A 17044-nucleotide genomic window follows, 5' to 3' on the forward strand; every position below is an offset into this window, starting at 1 on the left:
GTTTTTTTATCAGCTCAAAGTGTTAAAATGTTCTATCAAACAAAGTGCTAAAAATGCAACTGATCAAGTTATTGAACTATGGAAAAACAACCAGATTCCGACTAGTGGATCAACTAATGTAATACAAAAAATTCTTCGCTATCATAACCGATGGTTGAAATTGCAAAAATTTTTTGTGCGAAAAAATCATCAGCCCAAAACAAAAATGTAATAATATTTCAGAATGAAATCAAAGCATTATTTGATATTGTAGATCATAAATCAATAAAACTGCTTGATAATGATATTCGTGAACTATATTCAAATCAAAAAAGTGATACCCGGAAAGAAATTCTTTCAAATAACCCAAATAAATTAAACAGTACTATGAATACGATGGAAGTAGATGAAAGTCGTGAGTATTTACAACATTTAATTATTATAAATTTTAATCAGAATTGAAAATAAATTAAATTGATTATAAATTATGAATAATAAAGTATATTATTGTTTTTCTAATTAATTATATCATAAATGTCAATATGTTCGTAGATGATAAATAAAAAACTCTTTGTGTTCCTTATTTGATGTCAAAATGAATGAGTTCCATATTTTTGCTTCCATTAATTAAATAACAACGCTTATTTTAGATTTGAATCAACCCTCAACCAGCCATGAGATTGTTCGAAGTGAGGAATCAGAGTCATCTTCAACCCTTACATTAAGTCAAGCTACAAATTTCGGTTCAGATTTAGAGTATGTGCCTCAAATACCGACAACACGAGCAAAAATAAATATTCTAACTCCAGAGCTTATCTCAGCACTCGACAGAGCTAATGTTAGTAGTAGAAATGCGATGTTCATTATTGCTCCAGTTCTATCAAGTGTTGGTGTTAATGTAGAAGATACAACTCTTAGTTATCGAACAATTCAACGAACTCGCATGCTCTTACGAAAAGACATTGCTATAGGACTAAAAGATAACTTCAAAGCTCATGATAAATATGTCGTGCATTGGGATGGGAAAATACTGAATGACATTTCTGAATCGAAATTTGTAGATCGATTACCGATTATTTTGACTGCTTTTGGTACTGAGCAGTTACTTGGAGTTCCAAAAATGAATAGTGGATCGGCAGAAAATCAAACAGCAACCATCTTGTCAACGTTAAATCAATGGGGTATTATTAGTTACATCAAGGCGATGTGTTTTGACACGACTGCGGTTAATACGGGTAACTAATCAATGATAAAATATTTAAAAGAAAATTTTATTTTCATTTAATTCTTAATTTTTAATTCTTAATTTTAATTCATATAATTCTTTATTTATTTATAGATTTTAAATATGCGTTACAATTTTTATTAAATACAGAACTTAAAGTGTAATTATCTATTTTTACTATACAGGAATCCATCATGGTACATGTAAAGAAATTGAAAAGGCCTTAGGAAAAGAATTAATTTGGTTACCATGTCGCCATCATATTTATGAGATCATTTTAAGGAGTGTATTCGAAGTCTATTGGCCAGTATCATCCGGACCAAATGTTCCAATATTTGGCAGATTCAAAAAAATTTTGGGACACATTCGATAAAACGAAGTATAAATCTGGTGTTGAAGATAGTATTGTTGCTAATATTATTACGAATGAAAAAAATAATCTATCTTCATTTATTAAGCGATACTTACAGGTATTATTTAAATACAATTTTAAGTGTAGAGGATAATTTTTGATTTTTACGAATAATTGATTACTTTTGGTAGTTATCGCAACCCCGAGATGACTATAAAGAAATATTGGAATTGTCATTAATTTTTCTGGGAGAAATGCCACGAGAGCAAGTTTTCTTCAAGCGTCCTGGTGCAGTTCATCATGCAAGATGGATGGCAAAGGCAATTTATTGCCTAAAAATGTTTATTTTTAGAGATGAATTTGACCTTTCTAAGAAAGAATTGGATGGTCTTCGACAATTTTGTATTTTCATAGTTATGGTGTATGTAAAAGCTTGGTTTTCATCAACTTCTGCGACTTCTGCTGCTAATCACGACTTAGAGTTTATGAAAAATTTAATTGAGTACAGTAAAATTAATTCTTTAATTTCCTTGGCTACATGTGAAAAAATGACTTCACATTTATGGTACTTAAGTGATGAACTTGCTATTTTATCACTTTTTGATGATACCGTTCCATTAAACATAAAGAAGAATATTGTCGAAGCTGTTAAGACTCGCGAAGGTACAGATTCTAAAGCAAGAAGATTTATTATTGATAGAAAAAATTTACATTTAATTCTGCAAAAAAATATGTGACTTTGTTTCTAAGAAGTCATTAAAACTTTTTGAGATCTTTGATCTGCCGTATGATTTTCTTGACAAAAATATTGATTTATGGTCTACTGATGAGAGTTATAATGAAAATAAAGAATTTTTCGCACAATTGAAAGTTGTTAATGATGTGGCAGAGCGAGGTGTCGCATTAGTAAGTGAATATAACCAATGCTTAACGAAAGACGAAGAGCAATTTCAATTTTTATTGCAAGTTATGAAAGAGCATCGAAACAACTACCCTACTTGCAACAAAAAATTGTTTGAAAATAAATAGCTCAGTTGAAAATTGAAATAAAAAACTTTCTTATAACTAATTGGACATTTTTTCTCTAAAACTGAAATCATAATATATTTATAATGAAAACTTTGCTTTTTTATTGATAAATGATTAACTAAGCGATAAATAATGTACAATTTATTTTTTTAAATGTAGATAAAAATACTTACAAATAAAAAAGCTTGAAAAACATTTTGAAGTTTCTCAGTTGATGAAAAAAATTTTTTCGTGTAAATTTTCTCAAAACTGATAGATTAAATTGAAATTTTTCGATTATCTAATCAAAAACTCTTAAAATCGATATACATGAAAGTTTGATGATGAATATCTTTTGAACGATTAATTTAATCGCCAAAACATAAGATACCATTTTTATAGAGCAGTTAATTTGCTACAAAAATTTCTATTGCCCATTCAATAATAGCCATTTCTTGTCGACTTATAAAATTCATAAACAAAAGTGACATTTGACTTAAAATAATCAATCTTAAATCTTCAATATTAGTGAAATGGTGAGGTTTACGGAAAAAACATAAGATACCTTTTTTGTAGAGCATTAAATTTCCTATAAAATTCTTAAAAAATTTTTTTTTGTACGACCAATTAATGATGAGGAATGAATTTTTTTCTATTGGACTGAGAAAAAAATGAAAAACTGCGACGCGGAGGATCTTCCTATTAAAATTAAGAGTTCATATTTGGTGAGAATTTTTTAAGGTGCCTAGTAACCCATTTTTGAGTATTAATTGTAAAAAAAAAAATAGTTGATTTTTTTGACCCACCCTAATAGTTATACATCTTCTGTAAAATTCACATACTTTATTTAAGTACATTCGTATTTCCTAGCCATTTTAGGCTTTAGCTTAAATTAAATTTTTTTTTTCTTAATTTAATTTCAACGATAATAGTTACAATAATTTTTCATTATATAGTTTAATAACAGCATTCAGGAAAAAATTTTTAATCAAATAAATTATTTTAATTTTACAATTTAACACTTTGAACTTAACGATCTTGTCGGGAGAAACCTCAGCGACTATGCGCTCTCTGTCGGAGATTTTTCACACTACATTCGGTCGAAAAATTATATATTGAGAAGTATGGCCATCATATAATGTGGTTAACTTTCAAACCAGAACATATCGAGTTATTTGAAATAGCCATATTAAAAAAATTTTTCACAGGAGTTTAACAAGCGAGTTTTATGATGGCGATCAAAACGTTCGATTTAAAGATTATATTACACTACTTGATTGCGAGTATACTATATTCTGATACACGCCACAAGCGAAAGAGCGACAGCCACACGAGTACTCAAGTAAATGCGACATAAACCTTAAGCTTATATTGCAACAACACGATCGTCCTATTATTCGTCCCTCAGTCGACAGGAAGCATAAACAACTATAATATTATAAAATGTGAAATATTTTGCCCTTTATATTACAGAATGGTAAATTTTAGTTATCATAAATCTGTTGTACGCTGTGAAAATTTAATCTAAGAACTTGTCAAAGCAAGTTTTTTTGACGCAAAATGACCGAAATTTTTTTACTATGTATGCAAACATAGAAATTTCAATAAAAATTGTAGAAAATTTAAGACAGCTGTTAATTATTATTTTTCGGTAAGTGAAATAAGTTTTTTAATTTAATTTTTAAAAATAAGTTTATTCACAAATTTTTCAGCTTACGATAAAATTAATTAGATTTTGTCTAAAGAATGGAAACAGTAATTGTTATCGAAAATTTCTACTCGTGTCACATTTTTAATTGCAATTGGACGCGGAAAATTTGTCGAAAATTAAATACATAGGCCATCATTGTACCAAAATGGTATAATAATAACAATGAAAGTTCAAAGAGTGACCCATTTATTCTTTACTACCAGAAAAGCAAATAATCCTAAAAATAAATGTATTTCTACATGAAATTATTTCTACGAATAACTTTCCTGTTTCTTGAGAAAACATTCGACAGTTTTATATCAGTGAAACCTTTATTGGTTTTCTGCGTGTATTTATTAAATTAATTTACTTAAGTAAAGCTTTTGTATTATTGATTCCCGGAAATATTTGCTCACTGGAAGCACTCCTAAACCAAACAAATCCGTTATTTACTTATTGTTTTTTGTATTTATAGAAGAATATCTCTTTTATTTTCTTCTTATAATGAATTGTAACAATTTTAATGTGAAAAAACGACAGTATATTTCTAATTTTGTTATTTTTAACTTATCACGTGTAGCATTTATACATAATTAATGTTTTCAACTTACAACTTTTGAGTGAATGATTGCAAGTTGCTTTTAGAATTAATGAAACCAGTGTTATGTGAAATAGCTGAAAATACATGAATTTGAAATTATAACGAGAATATAGTCACATATAGTACACAAGAAAAAACTACAGGAATTCACCCTTCGTTTGTAAGCACTTTCGTGGGTCATTGTTACCTCGATCCTTATTGTTAGAATTTGTTAAAGCACTTGAGCGCGCTTATACAGCAAATGCTTCTGGCAACCAACTTTATATACATTATTGTCGGATATATTTCTGATTTGTATTAGGAATAATGTACGTAATAGCACCACTTTATTTTATTTATTAACTGAGTCCAGTGCTTTAACTAATTTATAAATAGAGTTAGAGAAGCAATAAATATTTCACTGAAAATAGAAAAGGTCTTACCATAAATTTCTCACAAGTAAGATCAAACATTGGGGGAGACGTTTTATCAAAAGAAGATTCTTTTCCGTCGTTCACAATGCACCGGAATCGACTCCTCGGATGTGCGCTTCGACCTCGGCAATTTTCTTAACCAGCCATGACGATCAATTTCCTTTTACTAAGATTCGCTCTTTGAATGTTCAGTATGTATGGCCATTTTTACTCAAACTCTCTTGCATTGTCAATGTCCATTCACCTATTCTTTAAATATCGATTGAACATATAAATACTTTCGGATAAGAGCTCTTACTATATCTAGATTATATACTTAGTTTTAAAAGTTGTCAGAGTTTATGGCGATTTTTAGTTTTTATTCTCAAAATTTGACCTCAAGTTTTCTTCAAAATTATCCTCTTGTTTTAAAATAATTTATTTCTGTCGATCAAAGATAATGTCGTATTTTAAAAAAACGAAGTATTTTAAGATTAAAAAAACCAGTTTTTTTAAATCACGAAAGCTCGAGTAAAAAATTTAGTATTCTGAGTCGAAAAAAATTTTTTTTTTCAGTGTGATATACTTGACATAGTCTGATATGCCCATGGATAATTTCTTATTGAAGAAAGTGTAGAAAATTTTCAACAGATGGCGCATGATCGCTGAATCGTTTTGTTACAAGAGAGTTCAGCTTGAGGTCTTACGTTCATAAATATAAATAATTTTCTCCATTTTTCTTAAGAGCTTATCTGACATGAGTTTTAAATTTCATCAACTCCTAAACCAATTTTTTGTTTATTGGTTTAATTGACTAATTAAAACTTTAATTGTCGGTCAAATGTATGAAAAAAATCAAAAATTATAATAAATTATTTTTACATTTTCACACATGGCCTCATATGACCACATATGATCAGATCAGACTATAAATTCTCATACAAGAGTATTTTTTTACAAAGAATTTTTTTGGCAATAAACGAACTATTTTCTCAATCAAGGCCTTGTCAAAATTTGCAGCTCATATTTAAGAAATTTGTTGTAAAAATTTTATATCCAGCGAATAACAATAAACACAGGCAATTGAACAATAAAATAACACTTTAAAATAAATCTACACGTAATCTTACAGGATAATCTGAATTTAACAGAACAATAAAACTAATTAATAATTCGCTAATCGTTAAGGAAGAATCTAGCGAAGCGTTTTACCCCTAGTGCGTATCTCAATTTAGGATTCAGTAGCATACCAAACCACACATATTCTCGCGTACATACAGCATTCAGTCAAGCTGTAATAAGCAGTTACGGACCTTATTAGCTTTCAGAACGGGCGGAACGTTTAATGTATTCCATTGTGTGGCTGCGACACGGTGATGGCGGTATAGCAGTGGTGACGGCAGCTCGGTGCTAATTCCGAAATTCCTGGTATTACACCGTCAAGTGAATTTCGGCATTGTGCGCACCAGCATGGAAAGGCCCTTCCGATTTTGCGTCTGCTATTCACACGTTTCAGACTTGCTCACGATTACATCCTACTATTTCGCAGAGATTTTTTTTTTTCATTTTCTACTCGATAAATTTTATGTTTCGATATAATACCATTATTGTCATGGAATTCAAGGCAGCCATCGTTACGAAAGTACTTAAATTTAATTGCCACTACTAATGTTTAAGAAACATCAGAAAATTTATCAGCAATTATCGCAATTTTGTTTTACTTTAACAATTATAAATTCCTATTATTTGGAATCCATCGATTTTTCTGCCTGGCAATTACTTATCATGCATTTCGCTTTAACAGGTTTGCCTTTTTTTTTTACGTCTTTTTTCACTCTTCAGGTTCACGTTTTTTTCAAACTGAGCCAATCATGCCTTATCGATAGTTTGTTCTATAACAACTGTCCTTACTGCACTTGTCTATGAAGAACTGATGACACAGATGATGAACGCTGTCCAATTTTTTTAAGTTGTTCCTTATCATTTAATTGACAAACTAATAGATTCTATCGTATAGAAATAGTATAATTTATTCAATACTCACAATGATATTTTAATCAACTTTAAATAGTACACAGAAGCAAAATTTTTATTGTCGTCCTATTTTATTAATTATGTTCGGCATAAAAATTTTTCATCGGATAAAACAAACGCATCCAATAATTTAATTTCGTTATTTGAGTTTAAAAATCTGAGAATTATTTCAGATCAACATTTTTTTGAGATATTTAAACAGCGTGATCTTTTGAACGCTTGTTTTGATTTTAATTCTTTTGATGGTATCCAACGGTTTTTAAGCATAAAAAACGTGTACCTGAAATTAAGTCAATTATTCAAGGAATTTGAAGTTTATCACGAGTTAACTTAGAAAAAAAAAATTGGGGCTCATTTTTAGATATTTTTGAAACTCTTTGATCTATTAATAGAAAACTGAAATCAAAAACTTCTCAATTTTAAAAAATGATGTATTTTTTTAATTCAGCAACTGAAAATATTGTTTATTTAATCTGCAATTTACGAAATCTCTTGTTGAATTTCAAAAGAAATCTTGCGAGGTCTGTAAGGATTAATGCTTATTAAAACATGGATAATACGAAATATTGTACGTATACTTACATTATTTATAAATGATAGTTTCAGACGTCATTCGTACTTAGTACGGCAATACAGAAATAGAATTATTTTTAAACTGATCCGGTAAAGATATTTTAAAATTATATTCATTTCTGTGAGAGCATTCAATCGTAGAAGGATTAAATTGAAATCTAAATAATAATCATAATTCATGATTTGTGGCAGTATTTTCAAGAGTTGTCTATCTTGATTAAGTTCATCTTGGTCGGCAAATTTGATTTAGCAGTCAATTCAAAGATCAAAAAAATGTAACCAATAAAGTAATAAAACAAAAGAGTAAATCTACGGACAAAGATTAGACATCGATGACGGTACAAATCTGAGAGAAATACTCGTGGGAACGTCACGTCGCGTGTCAGCTCACGTCTGCCAAGAATCGAGAGGACAAGAACACTACTGTTGTATTATAGATGTAGAGTGCAATGGTAAGGGCAAAAGATATAAGAGAGAGCTTGGAAACACCAACCAAGCAATGTTGTCACGTGCACGCGGTCGTTACCGCAGGATTTTCACTCTGGAATCTAGTTAACGTCTACTGGCTTCAAGTGTTTAGCTGTTTAAATGGGGGTTTGAATGCCCACAATGGTGGTTGCCTGGTACTACCCAGATTACGCGGAACCAATAAATGATTACGGCAAATAACAAATAACAAAAATATACTGATATTTTCAAGAAGAGATTGAATTATCAGACTCGATTCAATAGCATCAATTTATTGACGATTAAAGATCTGTAAATATTTTTTAAACTTGGTTAACAAAGCTATAGCCTGTTAACAATTATTAGCTTTTAGATGTCTGCTTCCTTATCATTCAAGCATTGTAAGCACTTCAACCTGCATCTCCAGAAATAGTTCACTTCAATATTGAACGTCGAATCAAACCAATATTGTTGTTTTTGTCCTGCTTCAGTACAGGCAATGTATTGTGGATGGATACTCAAAATAAAGTTAGGTTGAGTATTGAGAAAAAGTATATGACATCGAAAATTCGATCCCATCAACAAATAGGTCCTGCAGTCAAGTATAAGTAAGAGACTCTGAACAATATGCCAAATAAAATAAATTTAGCCTTGGTTGAACATCTCAAAAAGTTTGAAGCGTCTATGTGTGGTAGGATATGGTATAACACGCCCATACATGATTTTTTGATACGTCCTGATTTTAAATTAAATTAAATTAAATAATATTAAGCCAAACCTAAGTCTATTTTACTGGCTCGATATTACTTAGGATGTCATGTGAAAATAGTGGGATCAAATCATGAATATCAGATCTCACCATAATATTTTTTCATGGACATACTTAAAAAATTAATAAAGCAGCTCAGTTTAGAAGCTACAATTAAAAATCAGAAGTTATCAATAAATAGAACCGCGGGTATTGGAAACAATAGTTAAATTGGTTTGATATAATTCATACCGAATACCCATCATACTGTTTATCGATTGCATATGTTAGAACTAATTCTGTATCAAGTCCAAATCCTCGTGTTATTTCACGCTAAACACTACACTATCGATTATTTCTTGCATAGAAACTAAGAAACAATATTTGTCAGTGGCCTACTCTACAATTCAAGACCAATACAGCAGATCTGAGTGTAAGTAGGTTAATTGCATTACTATTACGATGATTACTCTAAAATTTGATATTACCAAATGTAATTTGAGTGCAAGTTAATTGTCGTTAGCCTATAATGTAAAAAATACGACATTATTACTCCAGTAAGTGGAATAAAAATGAATCAAAGATGCGGCTCGTTTTCATTAGCGTTCATTCATCTTGCTAGCACAGTGGAGATGGTTTATAAGATTCACTGAAGGACTAGTTAAATTGATATGTAAGTGAAGTAATAAGAGTGTCAACATAGTACAGGATCAAAATAATTTATGAAAAAAATTTCGGTAAAAACAATTTACACAGTAAAAAATTTTGCGTCATTGCGTCAAAAAATTTTGTGTTAAATCTTTAACACTTTTATGTGTAAATTTAACATTTATTGTAATAAATTAACACAAAAAAGTGTTAAATATTTAACATAAAAATTTTTGACGCATGGACGCAAAATTTTTTACTGTGTAGAAAAATTATTGAACAAAAATAGATTATCATAATTACGCTAATCATCAAATTTTTTTATTGATTAAATGATTAGTAAATGATATGCTTTTATAAAATTACAGACGATAAAAAAGATAAAAATAAGAATAAAAAAGAGAAAAAAAAACATTACCATGGTCATTGAACGAGACCAAGAGGGTGTAAATGAGTGGACTGGCCGCGACTGCGATAAAATGAACAGCCAGTGGGAAATTCTCTTATTTCGTCTTTTTCTCTTGAGTTTTAACCACAGTACGTTTAATATATTTAACTGGAGTGGATTCGAGCGCAGGCTGGAACTAAGAGCCGATTCACTGTGTTCTGATTCAACAGGAATGTGTATTTGCATACTCATACGATTTAGAGATTAGTTAAGATTTATTTCGTAGAATAAGTATTATGCAAATAGATAGGTCTCATTATGATAAACGAAAATAGTCAGCTTGATGCAAGAGTCGCCAATTCTTCAACTTCATCTCGCGGCCCGGAGCTCAACCGCTACATGCGTGTATGTTTAATTAATATCTGATTTGTAAAATTTATACTAATTATTTTTTGCTAGGCTATGGTAAGCTTAAGAAACGTTTTTTATCATAAAATCGAATCTATGCTGTTATATTTTGTTGAACTATTTAAATTTCTTTGTTGTATGAGTGAAGGAGCAAAGCCTTGTTAGTCGTATTAGCAAGATGAATTAATTAGAGACGATTAAATCGTTTGAATGGTTATAGGTATTTCTCAGAGTATCTAGCTGTGTAGCATTGACTAGATTCAATTAAGACTCCCAAACTGGTCTTGTGTAGTAGTCGTAGTAGTCAGGTGCCTTTGACAGGTCGTCCATTTGAGCTAAATACTCGACCATTTATTGCTAGCCTCTCGATCGTTTGATCAGCACGAATTTTTAGTTCTTCTATCAATAAGTATTAAATAAAGTGTATAATCATTAATCAATATCGTTACGCTGTTCAAAGTTTTGATAGTTAAGTAAATAATTTCTTTACTTAATTTTATTATATTAAGATACCATAGAGGAATAAGACCTAATTGAGAGATATTTTGATGTTAATCGTTATTTAAAAACATTTTCTTTAAAATATTAATGAAAAATGGTCATTTAAACGATAAAAAGAAACAAAATTAAACTTTCAAGCGTAGTAAAGTATCAAGTTCTGATGATTTTGAATTGAAATGAAAGTCGGGATAAAACTCGCATCACAGTTGCTTGTGATTTTTGCATCATCGTCGATAAAGTAAGAAAATTTGATTTTCATTTCTAACAAAACCATAAAAAGTATTTTTGTATTTGAATGATTTATAAGAAAAAATGAAAACAAATATTCCTATTATTTAATTTTTGAACAAGTTATAGCTTATTCAAAAAAATCTGGAAAATAGTTGACCTTAAAGGCCATCCCTGCAACTTCCCGCTAATTATATATCTAATCAATAATCATTGAGCTCTTAGAGCTCAAAAGTTTGATGGAAATTTAATAAAACAGTATTTTTATAATTTTCAAACGGCAATAACTTCTGGATGATAAAATTTCTGAGAATTTAGAATCTAGAATTTCTGAGTGAAAAACTATGAAAATTTCCTGATTGTTCATATACTTTTTGGGCAAAAAAAAAATATAAATTGAATATATGTGGTATATAAATTTATGGTATTTATGATAAATATGATTTCATATATATTTTTATGAATATTTTTTTCCATGGCGGTAAACGTAAAAAATTAATTTTAAGTATCGACGATTCAATAAAATTTTAAGTATCAAACACCAAAGGATATAATTATAACTAACTGTATTTACATATTAAATATGAGAGTTTATTTAATGATAAAAAAGTGGTGTGTGACACGAATGATATTTAATTTAAGAAGTTTTTTACTGAATAAAAAGTAAAAGTTAAATAAAACGCGTAATAATAAAAAACGAAATAAAATAAAGTAAATTCAGTATATACTCATTTTTCATATCCTCATCTCTTAATCTTCGCTAAGTCGCGAACATAGACTTGATTATTTAAAAGCTCGAGAGCCGAGTGAATCGAGTTTTATCGTGAGCTCGTTGCAGAAAGTGAGAGAGTTATAAGTATAATGCTATATATATACCTTACTGGCCATAAAAAAAATCTCATCAATGTTTTCATGCACTAAATCCCTCTGGCGCGTTGAAGCCAGTGTCATTCAATGTACGGCTATCCTCAGTTTTAAGAATAATAATAATTTTGTTTATATTAACTTAAATTAATGAAATATTAAAATAAATACAGCCCGCCCTTTTCTGCTTCTGTGTAAGTAACATCATCAAATTTTATTTGGTACTCAAGACAGATTAAAAAAGTTTTTGATCCACATCTAATGAAAATTAATGCATTTACAATCTCTATCTAGTAGATAATATTTATAGAAAGTATTATTTCTATTCAACAGAAATGGATTGAATTTTATTCAGATTTCTTCAACCGAATAATTTATTTCATCTTCCATAATTTTAATTTATTTATGTAGAAGTGTAATTTAATAATCGACTTCAAGTTCATTATTGTTGTCGCACATAATTATTTAAAAAAAAAAAATTCTTGACAAAAAAAAAAGTTTTATTTCTTTAAAACTAAAAGCTTTAATTGCATAGTTAAATGAAATGACAATAGATGGTGTTACATTTTACATAAAAAGTTATTCCATCAATTTTTTGTTGACAAAAACAATTTTTTTTTATCTTATGCATATTTTTCGCTCATAGCTGGAATCATTAGCATTAACACGATATTTTCATTTTTGGAACTGGTAAAAAATTAAAAGTAATCTAGCTGTAACAAAAAAAAAAACAGCTTTTAAGGATCAGATATATGATGATAATGGATTGTACTGAAGGTGTTTATTCTAAACAAGTATTTCCAAAAGCTGTTTGAGCTTCAAGTCAAGAATTTATAGACCTATTTAAATGAAATTTTAGAAGTTTTTTGTTTATACTACACTAATAAAAAGTTAATTCTATTGAAGAGAAAAACTCTTCAACCAAGAAAATCTTTTTGAAAACTTTTATCGTTTCGAATCAAGTTAAATTTACTTAAATTGAAAAAAATTTGTTAAGTCCAAAACTTTTACTTGATTTTAAAGAATGAAACTTTTTAAAAGAAATTTGTCGGCTCAAAAGATTTTTCTCTTTGATAAAATTAATTTTTTATCAATGTCTAATCAAAAAAATCTGCCTTATGTTTTTTTAGCATTAAAAAAAATAATGAATGTATCACTCTTCCATGTCATGTTAAAAAATAGCTAAAAATTTTTTTTACGCTTTGAAGTTGGAATAAAATAATGTAAAGTATTTTAAAAGGACGCAATTTTTTTTATCATCTCTGAAATATCTTAATAAAAAAATAAATTCATTTTTCGGAATTCAAAGGGCGCTCCTTCCCTTTATTAAGCTTTTTTCCGGCCGTGAAACCATTAATTAACATCCAACAATGTTCCAAAAAATAAATAATTAAAAGATAAATGCACTGCAGTGTATTGGCAGTGATACGAAAGGGTTTACAGACTAAAGAAATAAGTATGAGGTCAGCCAAGGAATGTAGAGGTTACGGATGAAAGAGTAGAGAGTGAGTAAGTTCGAGTAGACTCTTTATCTCAGTCTCTTTAGATAGAGTACGGACGAGTCATAAATAACTTGAGCAATTCATTGTGGCACACCTATAGCCGATAATCGTATTTTGAGAGCATTTTACTGAAACGCCCGGGACTTTGCAGAGTCGATGGTTCAAGTATAGTACAGTACGCTAGTAATGTAGTATAGCGTCACTGGTTCTCCACTTGGGTTTGGGTTGTAGAGGGAAAGAGACGGTTGTATTAACAGCAACAGCAACAGCAACAGCATCAGCATCAGCAGCACTAGTAACAGCAGTAGATGTTGTACGAGTAGTTGTAGTAGTTGCAGCATCAGGACGACAGGGTGGCTAACTGTATTAACCTTTCAGCCACCCCAATAGGGAAGCGCTAGCGCCACCCGCGGTCCGCTCTTGTCACACCGCGGGTTAATTACGTTCAATGATTTTGAACGCCGTACCTAAACGAATTGCAAATCCGATTTTACGACCAGTACTCGATGTAACATCATCTTCGATAGTTTAACGAATTTATCTTTAAATGTTTCTTTATTTTACATTTATTATTTACTGATAATCAATATAGATTGATGGACTAAGAGATAAATGTTATCAATTGCCTCTAAACATCCATTAATTTTTACAATTTTTGCCCAGACATCGCCGTAGAATATTACAGAAAGACTAAAGCGTGGAAAGAAGTTTATCAATGATGACTTTAATAATAAAAAATGTATGTAGGCATTTGGCCTGCCGGCCAACCGTTTTTCAGATTTTTTTTTTTTAATATATAAATTGAAATTCTAAAATTCTCGTTAACAGCTTGTCATATCGACAAAGTTTTTTTTTTCTCATAAATATTCGATGAATGAGAAACAAGAAGATAATGGGGAAAATAAAAAATAAAGAAACAAGACAAATATTTAGTTTTCGTTTTACGACATTATTTTTATGTATATAAATGACACAATGGTTAGAGAATGGATCAACTTTATGAAAAGTTTAGATAATATGCTTTCGCACCAACCAACCAACGGTTTTAAAGTTATTTGACGGAACTTTAAAACTCAAGCATGAGCACAAGACTATGTTTTTTTTCTTTCCTTCAACTTGAATTTTTCATTTCTTATTTCTTGGCACAATATTCTCCAACGATAATCTAACTATTTTTTTTTTTTTGACTTTGGAACTGTGTGAGTCTGCTTCAGAAGTCTTATTCAATAAACTAAATTCATATTCAGTTATTATTATTATTAATATTTTTATTAATTACTTGAGAATTAGTAGGTTACATTTTGAGAACAATTGTTACGTTAATAAGTATTTTGATTTTTACGACGATTATTATTGTACGGAAAAAAAAAAAAAAAAAAAAAAAAATGGAAAAATTACATTATACAATGTAAACGTAGTCCGTTGTAAAGAAAACTGGAAAAATTACAGTTTCAGATTGTAATTATTACATTAAAATGTCAATATTATATTCCACAATGTAATTCTTATAAAATATATAATAATTGCAATCTCAAACTGTAATTTTTCCAGTTTTCTCTACGACGAGCCACGTTTACATTATGTAATGTAATTTTTTCATTTTTTTTTCCCGTGTGTTTATTATGTCGATTATTTTTGTCTTTAGAAACATAGGTAATTTTTTTATTTTCGAATTCAGATGACCTTTGGTCAGTCGAATGACGAGGTAATTTTTATTCAGGTAGTCATACACTTTCAACAAAAAAATCAATGAGTAGTCTGGTTTTATGTAGGGAGCACAAAGTGCCCGTTATTCTATATATCACATGATGGCAGAGCTAGTGATATAAAATTATTAACTGCATACGTGATTGGTGTCCGTCTGGTCTTTCGAAAGTGGTCTTACGTTTTATCAATTTTCACCGACGATGGGAATAAATTCGTCGAATCTATTCCCCGTTTAAAATTATCTAACACATTAAATTCTTCATCAAATTTACAAATACGTCTAGTCTGTATGATATATGTAATAATATAAATCATAGTATGTATAAATTTTGGCTGTAAAAACCGTCCGTTGATAACAGCACTGCACTATATTTATTGATCAATTGGGAAAATTAATTAACTAAAGTGAAAATACGTACTTTATAATTGTAACCTTTTTTATTCGAAGCTGAATCACAGAATATTTAATCATAGGAGTATGATTTAATCATAGGAGTGTTAAATTGAATCAATAAACATAAATCGCAGTAAATTGATTTTTTGTTATATCAAGAGGTCAATTCCCTTTACTTCGTTTGTTTACTCAAGCGGAAGTGATTTCCGTTAATGATATAGAGTTGAAAAAAAAAAAAAAAAAAAGTATTTTAAATTACTTGTAGGTATATTTTTAACTGAAAATATATTTCATAGTTTGATATGTGCACTTTGAATCAGTGTATTGATAGATATACAGCTATACAAACAAACAACATATTTATCGCGAAATTCAGTAGACAAATTTGTTTACGTTAAAATGATGTCCTGTTGATATGATTCACCCTTAAGCGAATGCTGTAGGTGCAAATTATAAAATTGTTGATGCATCAATTTCAGAAAAACAATCCATGAGCTACACGGCTATGATAAAAATTCGAAAATTATTCATTCATAAACTACAATATGACTATAAAAATTATAACAACGAAAAAACAATTTTTGATTGAAATTCTGATTTCAATTTTCATATCTGGACAAATTTAGAGACATCACACTGATAAAATAATTAGTTTAACTCAAGAGAAAAAATCTGGAAATCCGTTTATATTAATTGGTTGAGAAATCTCGAAGATGTTTGAAAAAAAATACAGAATTTAGAAAAAAATTTTAGTTTTTAATTAAAATTTACAATAAATTTTTTGTATATTAAGCGGAGTATAAAATTTTACCCTTTCTACTACGAATATGTCTACACTTATCTAAATTTGACATTGTTTATCTTGACATGATCGAATTTAATATAAACATATTTTATCGGATCTGAGTTCACATAATTGTAGTTACAGTCAGAAGGGGAATGGAATACACTCACATTTTATGCTTGTAAAGGTGGATCCTAGGAACTCCGCCGTCCATCTTATTTTATTTTATTTTGTGTATGTTTAACGATTGACGTAAGAGTCTTAAATGAATATTTTACTTTAATCTACCCCTATTTGAATGATTAATGCACCAATTAACCGAAAGCTATAAGTTGACAATTATAATGCTTACATTATGAAAGTAGAATTATATTTTTGAAAGCCTGAATTCTTGTGACACGCATGATATATAATCAGAGCAGAAACAAAAATTTTAATTTCAAATTAATATAGAAGGAACTGTATTATTCCTTATAGAAATTTAACGCCCTCGTGATCACTGATTACATTTTATAAAAAATTATCATATAAATTCAATGGTCGTATTAAATTAAATTTAAATATTTTTCGT

At 29.2% G+C, this 17044-nt stretch overlaps 2 protein-coding genes across 2 annotated transcripts; both read left to right on the top strand.

The window, feature by feature from the left end:
• The first annotated feature begins 206 nt into the window (after window positions 1-206).
• On the top strand, window positions 207-1103 carry LOC141532797 (uncharacterized). The gene is made up of 3 exons (XM_074251305.1): window positions 207-394; window positions 630-1036; window positions 1092-1103. Exons 1-3 carry the CDS (start codon window positions 367-369, stop codon window positions 1101-1103), a joined length of 447 nt encoding a protein of 148 aa, XP_074107406.1. The 5' UTR covers window positions 207-366.
• A 267-nt stretch (window positions 1104-1370) lies between these two features.
• LOC141532801 (uncharacterized) lies at window positions 1371-2293 on the top strand. The gene is made up of 2 exons (XM_074251320.1): window positions 1371-1674; window positions 1748-2293. Exons 1-2 carry the CDS (start codon window positions 1528-1530, stop codon window positions 2291-2293), a joined length of 693 nt encoding a protein of 230 aa, XP_074107421.1. The 5' UTR covers window positions 1371-1527.
• Window positions 2294-17044: the final 14751 nt, after the last annotated feature.

The sequence above is a fragment of the Cotesia typhae genome, unplaced genomic scaffold (genome assembly GCF_013202065.1).
Source record: "Cotesia typhae breed Kobodo isofemale line unplaced genomic scaffold, CoteBio_Ctyphae contig_122, whole genome shotgun sequence".
Taxonomy (NCBI): domain Eukaryota; kingdom Metazoa; phylum Arthropoda; class Insecta; order Hymenoptera; family Braconidae; genus Cotesia; species Cotesia typhae.